General features: G+C 41.3%; 1 protein-coding gene and 1 non-coding gene across 2 annotated transcripts; one reads left to right on the forward strand and one right to left on the reverse strand.

The window, feature by feature from the left end:
* Positions 1–814: 814 nt before the first annotated feature.
* Positions 815–887, reverse strand: TRNAR-CCU. The gene has a single exon. It is a non-coding gene; the product is annotated as a tRNA-Arg (tRNA).
* Positions 888–945: 58 nt separating this feature from the next.
* On the forward strand, positions 946–4,253 carry LOC119291102 (AP-3 complex subunit sigma-like). The gene is made up of 7 exons (XM_037569815.1): positions 946–1,100; positions 1,326–1,368; positions 1,456–1,517; positions 1,968–2,064; positions 2,521–2,591; positions 3,585–3,676; positions 3,766–4,253. Exons 1-7 carry the CDS (start codon positions 1,032–1,034, stop codon positions 3,830–3,832), a joined length of 501 nt encoding a protein of 166 aa, XP_037425712.1. The 5' UTR covers positions 946–1,031; the 3' UTR covers positions 3,833–4,253.
* Positions 4,254–8,266: the final 4,013 nt, after the last annotated feature.

Raw genomic sequence — 8,266 nt, forward strand, 5'->3', positions numbered from 1 at the left:
CTAAAGCTTCTAGTGGTCGGCGTTATGCACAAATCGTCTCAGACGATGTTGGTAATTTTTTTCTTCATTCTAAAATCATCAAACAATCTTACAAAACAGACCAAAAAAGCCTCAAGGTTAACTACAAGTAGACACCAAAAAACCCTACAAACAGTACAACAAAGAACAACATAAATTTGCTGCCACACTAGGAGAAAAAAATTATAGGTTGAGCCCACAAAAATTTGTATGAACGATCAATCTTACAGAATAGACATAAAAAGTCTCAAGGAAAAAAAGGTAGACAAAAAAAACTACAAAACGAGTAAATTTTTCTTCCACACTAGGAGAAAAATATAAATTGATTAAATAAAAATATTTAATAATGCTTTAACCGTCTGCTATGTACTGACGCTTCTAGTGGTCTACGTTGTATATGCACAATTCATCTCAGACGACGTTGAACAATTTTTCTTCATTCTGAAATTATCGAACAACCTTACAAAATAGACCAAAAAAAGTCTCAAGTTTATTTTTTATGGGTCAAAACTTATATTACTGAAGCATCAACCATACAATCATTCTTACATAATAACTCAATGACTTCTTGGAGGCCAAATCCCGACCGAACTAAATAAATTTGGTGCCACACTAGGAGAAAAAAATAGGTTGAGCACACAAAAATTTGTATGAACGAACAATCTTACAGAAGAAACCCAAAAAAGTCTCAAGGAAAAAAAAGTAGACAAAAAACCCTACAAAACGATTATATTTTTGATTTTTCTGCCACACCAGGAGAAAAATACAATAAATTCATCAAATAAAAACATTATGACGCGCCAGGTAGGGGTCGAACCTACGACTTTCCGCTTAGGAAACGGACGCTCTATCCACTGAGCTACAGGCGCCTTTGTTGAAATAAAATCACTCCGTACTTTAATAAAAGCAAATTCATCTATCATCCCCAATCACACCGGGTCTTCTCTTCAGTACCCCTGCAAAGCTGTCGCGATCTGGTCGTTTCGCTCGCGTCCTCCTCCTCGTCGGCGGCCATGATCCAGGCGGTGATGGTTATCAGCACTCTGGGCAAGCCCCGCCTCCTCAAGTTCTACAGTTTCCAGGTCCTGAACCTTCTCCAGTCGCCGCCCCTTTCTCCCCCTCTCTTCTTCTTCAGGCCCTCTTTAGTCTTCCCCTGTCCACCAACTGCTCGTCCAATTTCCCCACCCAAATCCAGAACCGCTTCATCTTTAGATCTTTATTATGTGCTTGATGAAATGCCTTAGAGACTAGGATTTGTACTTTGATTTTCTCTGTTCTCCGGCTCACGGATTATTCGATGGCTGCAGGACCCGGAGAAGCACCAGGAGCTGGTCCGCGGCGTCTTCCAGTGTATGTGTGCACACAGTTCGCTTTCCCTTTTCTTTTCGCCCTTTGTATATAGATGATGTGGTTGAGTTACGGAGCCTGTTCTTGCAGTGTTATCTGCGAGGCCGGAGGGTGTGAGCAATTTCGTCGAGGCCGATGCAATCTTTGGACCGGTAGTGAACCTTCTCCAGCTATCCTATGCTAATCCGGTAGTACTATATGTGATGCAAAAGGCAGAATGGTAGGCAACGACAGCAATGAACAAGGAAATTTGAAATGTCTGTCAATTTGTTGTAAACAGACTAAACTACTCCCTCGGTAAAGAAATATAAGACCGTTTAGGTCACTAAAGTAGTGATCTAAACACTCTTATATTTCTTTAAAGAGGAAGTATTAACTAGGTATACAAATGCTCAGAAATCTTTTTGAAGGAGAGTGTCGAACAGCTATGTAGCATGTGTTTCTGCAAACATTTGCTAATTGTAAAACTAAATATTCCCCTAAGTTAACTATGTGACGGAAAGTCGGAAACAACTGAATTATTAGTGTAGCCTTTTTCCATTTTACCTACAATGAACTGTAAGGGGGAAAAGCCGTTTGATTTTCTTGTTTACACTTTGCAGGGAACGAGACTGGTCTACAAGCATTTGGCGACACTATACTTCGTCTTTGTCTTTGATAGCTCTGAGAATGAGCTTGCCATGCTCGACCTCGTACAAGGTAACTTAACTCCTTCCCCATGGAATTGCTTCTTCCATTAGTATAATCAATAACTGTGTGCAATAGAAAAATGAGGCTGCATAGATTTGCATGAGGAACTAATTACGTTCAGTGTGTTATCATGCTTTGCGTTATTTGAAATGTTTAGGTACAGAGTCTACTTCCTCCGGTGGCTGTTTATCTCATTACTGTCGTTCTTTCAGTTCACTATCCTTACACTACTTGTTTACATTTTTGTATTCCGTATTTCTAGTGCAAATTCAGATTGTTGCTAAACACTTATGCATACCACTGCACTACTATCGGTTCTAAAAAAATGTCACTGCGCTACCACAAACATGTGTTCCTTTTTACACCTAATGCTTGGTGAATTATTCATCTTCTTTTTCCTCTGTTTGTCACTTTAAGATTCTTCTATTACCTCTTTGAAGAGATCAACTAATCTTCTTGTCACAGTTTTTGTTGAAACATTGAATAGGTGCTTCAAGAATGTATGTGAGCTTGACATTGTATTTAACTTCAACAAGGTACAGTGATTCTCTTTGTTTGGTATTTTATTCTGGATAGTCACTGCTATAGTAAATAAGGTCCACAATAGCATTGGTGTTTTTTATCCTCGTCTGTAGCATGTAATAGTTTTTTGATACACGGGTCATATAAAATCATATGCAATTGCCCAATGTAACAAATACTTGAATCTAACAAGACTTACAATGCTGGATTACTGCATATCTGTTTCATTTTGCACTACTGACCAAATTATTACAGTTGGAATTCGAAGAAGCATTTTCTGACTTAAAAGTATATGTTGTTAAATCATGCTGGTGTTTCACTGAAGTTCTGTAGTACCTTGGCAGTGGGCACCTCAAACTTACAGAAGCATGTAGCTAGATACATCCGTTTCTCGTCAATTAATACAGGGCGGAGGGAGTAGTATTTAGTTTACATCTCAACCAAAGATCAACATCATAATTGAAATGGTAACTTAAAAATTCTATACAGATTAGGATAAACAAATAGGTATGAGATACCAAATCTTCTGGAGCTGTTAGACAACATATAACTATAAATGAGCATTAGTGTCCTGTAGTCCATTGGCAGTCTGGCAGAGAGCTTGAAGAAAAGTGTAGGAAGGGCCAATCCAATATAACATGCCAATGGACCTGTTAAAAGAGGGTCGATAACATTTTTTTAGTAAGCAATGCTGACAATCGATACTTGAGAACTTTTGGAATGGAAGGGTAGGGCCACCTCTTGCCCTGAATAAACTCTAAACCTGCTGATGCCTATGATGCCATTGCCCTCCATGGCTCCATCCCCTGCTTCCTGTAGTGTCTACACCATGTAACTGCTGAGAGTATGCATATATGTAGAGATGCACGTTCTTTCTTTTCAGAGTTCAGATCGAACTCCAATGGTTCATCAACTGCCTTTTCTTTCTCATGTCATAGTGATGGGTAATACTACTTCAAAATAACGACCATTCTTCTCTTGGTTCATTATAATATGATTAAATGCAGCTTCACACAGTTTTGGACGAAATGATACTGGGAGGACAAGTGATTGAAACAAGTTCAGAGCAAATAATGAAATTTGTAGAAGAGATTGCGAGGTTTTTACTCCCTTCTGCATTCAACTGCCATATCATTTATTCACGCGCATGTGCAATTTTATAACAGCGATGGTTGCTACTTGACACAGGTTAGAGAAACAATCAAGCACAACTAGCCTCATACCAAAGTCGATATCGGAGCGTTTCAGCCGTTAAATTTTTTCGCTTGTGTTTAGGACTGACAGTTTTGGAGACTTGAGCAAAAGAAATCAAATTGATGATCATATCTCCAATGGTCTTTCAGTTCTCTGAAGTCTTGAGCATCTGCCATTCAACATGAAAACCTATTGGCTGACGTGCACATCATATTGTCTCCCTCCCCAGAGTTGTAAGTTGTAACCTGAAATGTGAAGCTGGCATGCCCAGTCTATACAGCTGTTATGTGTAAACTTATACAGTTGGAGTACTAGTCTAGTTATGTCGCCCTTATTAGCGTTTTGTACCTATTTGAAATACTGTCCAGCCAATGACCAAAAATATTGGCAACACTTGTGGGCGGATACAAATTTGATGCTATTTGGATGGCTGGCCACGTAGAACGGGCAAACTTACATTGAAAAAGAGGTGTTTAATTGTCTCGCCATGAGTACAAAAACAACACTTCTTACTTCCTGACCAGTTGCATTATGCGAGGTTGACTTTTGTTAGCATAACTCCTCTGCGGAAATACCACATGAATATTTTAAACTGAATATTTTAAACTCCCCTGAGGAGATACCACATGAATATTTTTAACTTTAAGTGGTACCTGCGCTTTCCAATTTTTTTTGTTATTACTCATTGGTACCTCAGAATGCGTGAGTGCATTATACATAGAGTCTACTGTGAAAGACCCAGATGTAGTAAGGTTTTAGTGCAACACATCCCGGCCTTGTGTCAGGTTAATCGATCCAGACGGGACAAGAGATTATTCCATGACATAAGTCGGGTGCCAATCAAATCACGCCTGAGCGGAATATTTGGCGGGGATGAGCTGAACACTTGCGCAATAGTATTATTCTTATCACGTGCAATATTGTATAAGGCTGGGTATCGTTATCGAAGACTAGCATTGCCTAGCCAGATGTCTTTCCAAAAACGAATCTCTAACTCATCCTTTATCGTGAAAGACCCAATGCGAAAGAGATGTTTCTTTGCCGCCATTAGGCCAGCCCAAAAGTGTGAGACTTCAGGTTCCTAATATACATGAGACACCGCCTTTTGGTCTACTCCTGTAATCTGGGCATCTTGCTTGGCACGCTCAATCAGAATAGCCAACATGTCAACCACAATATTAAATAACATTAGGGACATGGGGTCACCTTGCCGTAGTCCTTTTTTTGTCTGAAACTAATGGCTGACATCATCATTGACTTTGATGGCCACGCTACTCCAGTTACAAAATTTTGGATCCACTTGCGCCATTTATCGAAGAGGCCTTTCATCCTTAGGGCCTGTTGGAGGAAAGACCATTTGACCTTGTCATAGGCTTTTTCAAAGTCAATTTTGAATACTACTCACTCATGTTTTTCAGGTGCATCTCATTGACGGTCTCATGCAGGATTACTACGCCATCGAGTATATTCCTTCCTTGCATAAAAGTTGTTTGAGATGTCCGGACAACATGGTCAGCTACCGAGTTTAATCTATTCATCACCACTTTGGTGAAAATCTTGAAGTTGACATTAAGGAGGCATATGGGTCTGAATCGTTGAATCTGTTCGACCTCCTTAATCTTCGGCAACAAGACAATCTCGCCAAAATTAAGCCTGGATAGGTCAAGTTGGTCGACATGAAGACAATTGAACAACTCCAAAAGGTTAGACTTGATAATATCATAGAAATTCTAATAGAATTCCGCGGAAAACCATCAGGGCCTGGAGCTTTGTTATGTTCCATTTGGAACACCGCAGCTCTTACCTCCTCTTCTGAGAATGGTGCCGTGAGGATATCGTTTTCTGCTGTCATGACATGTGGAATATCATCTATTCGGGTCTCATCAAGGATGAAATTCCCTTCAGTCGGTGCTCCGAAAAGAGATTTGTAGCATTTGGTGATATACTTCTTTAGCTCCTCCTGACCTTCGATCCTCCCCTCATCTTGTTGGAGACTATAAATATATTTCTTTCTACGTCGCCCATTGGCGACCAATTGGTAGTATCTTGTATTACTATCACCCATCAAAATGAAATCAACTTTGGATCTCCAATAGTATTTGATCTCCTCTTCTTGCAGTAGACGGGCAACCATCTCATTAGATTGATTTTTCAGTTTAATCTCTTACTGAGATAATGTGTGCGTCTCTACAATTTTGTTGAGGTCATCAATGATTGACAAGACATGATGTTTGCCTTTTGACCAGGTTCTTTAAGCTGAAGGAAATATGCCCTAGAGGCAATAATAAAGTTGTTATTTTATATTTCCTTATTCATGATAAAGATTTATTACTTATGCTAGAATTGTATTGATTGGAAACTGAAATACATGTGTGGATACATAAACAAATACCGTGTCCCTAGTGAGCCTCTACTAGACTAGCTCGTTGATCAAAGATGGTCAAGGTTTCCTAACCGTGGACATGTGTTGTCACTTGATAACGGGATCACATCATTAGGAGAATGATGTGATGGACACGACCCATTCATTAGCTTAGCATATTGATCGTTCAGTTTTATTGCTATTGCTTTCTTCATGTCAAATACATATTCCTTCGACTATGAGATTATGCAACTCCCGGATACCGGAGGAATACCTTGTGTGCTATCAAACATCACAACATAACTGGGTGATTATAAAGATGCTCTACAGGTATCTCCGAAGGTGTTTGTTGGGTTGGCATAGATCGAGATTAGGATTTGTCACTCTGAGTATCAGAGAGGTATCTCTAGGCCCTCTCGGTAATGCACATCATAAGAAGCCTTGCAAGCAAAGTGAAGAATGAGTTAGTTGCAGAATGATGTATTACGGAACGAGTAAAGAGACTTGTCGGTAAAAAGATTGAGCTAGGTATGCCGATACCGACGATCGAATCTCGGGTAAGTAACATACCGATGGACAAATGGAATAACGTATGTTGTCATAACGGTTCGACCGATAAAGATCTTCGTAGAATATGTAGGAGCCAATATGAGCATCCAGGTTCCGCTATTGGTTTTTGACCGGAGAGGTGTCTCGTTCATGTCTACATAGTTCTCGAACCTGTAGGGTCTGCACGCTTAACGTTCGATGACGATATTGTATTATACGAGTTATGTGATTTTGTGACTGAATGTTGTTCGAAGTCCCGGATGTGATCACAAATATGACGAGGAGTCTCAAAATGATCGAGAGGTAAAGGTTGATATATAGGATGATAGTATTCGGACACCGAAAGTGTTCCAGAGTGTATCATGTATTTATCGGAGTATCAGAGGGGTTACCGGAACCCCCGGGGGAGGTATATGGGCCATATGAGCCATAAGAGGGGAGCACGCTAGCCCACAAGGGGTGCCCCCCCTTGCATGTGGCCGAATTGGAGAAGAAAAAGGGGGGGGGGTTCGGCCCCCCTTCCTTTCTCTCTTCCCCCTTCCTTTCTTCTCCAGTGGAAAAAGGAAAGGGGGGCGCCACTTGGGGAAACCCCAAGTAGGATTCGGATCCTACTTGGGGCGCCCCCTGGCTGCCATTCCTCCTCTCCCACCTATATATATATATATGTGTGTGTGTGTGGGGGGGGGGGGGGCGGGGCGCCTAGAACATACAACATCAATTGTTAGCCGTGTGCGGCGCCCCCTCCACAGTTTACACCCTGGTCATATTCTCGCGGTGCTTAGGCGAAGCCCTGCACAGATCACTTCACCATCACCGTCACCACGTCGTCGTGCTGAGGAACTCATCTACTACCTCGACACCTTGCCGGATCAAGAAGGCGAGGGACGTCACCGAGCTGAATGTGTGCAGAACTCGGAGGTGTCGTTCGTTCGATGCTTGATCGGTACGCTTCCGTTTTCGGTCTACGAGGGTACGTAGACACACTCTCCCCCTTTTTGCTATGCATCTCCATGGATAGATCATTGCGTGTGTGTAGAATTTTTTTTGTTTTCGATGCAACGTTTCCCAACAGTGGCATCATGAGCCAGGTCTATGCGTAGATGATATGCACGAGTAGAACACAAAGAGTTGTGGGCGGTGATAGTCATACTGATTACCACCAACGTCTTATTTTGATTCGACGGTATTGTCGGATGAAGCGGCCCGGACCAACCTTACATGTCACACCGGTTCCACTGATAGACATGCAACTAGTTTTGCATAAAGGTGGTTGGCGGGTGTCTGTTTCTCCTACTTTACTTGGATTGAATTTGACTGCGGCTGGTCCTTGAAGAAGGTTAAAACAACAGACTTGACGAAACACCATTGTGGTTTGATGCGTAGGTAAGAACGGTTCTTGCTAGAAGCCCGTAGCAGCCACGTAAAACTTGCAACAACAAAGTAGAGGATGTCTAACTTGTTTTTGCAGGGCATGTTGTGATGTGATATGGTCAAGACATGATGTGATATAAGTTATTGCATGAGATCATCATGTTTTGTAAAATTTATCGGCAGCCGGCAGGAGCCTTATGGTTGTCTCTTTAT

The sequence above is a fragment of the Triticum dicoccoides genome, chromosome 4B, assembly GCF_002162155.2.
Source record: "Triticum dicoccoides isolate Atlit2015 ecotype Zavitan chromosome 4B, WEW_v2.0, whole genome shotgun sequence".
Classification (NCBI taxonomy): Eukaryota; Viridiplantae; Streptophyta; class Magnoliopsida; order Poales; family Poaceae; genus Triticum; species Triticum dicoccoides.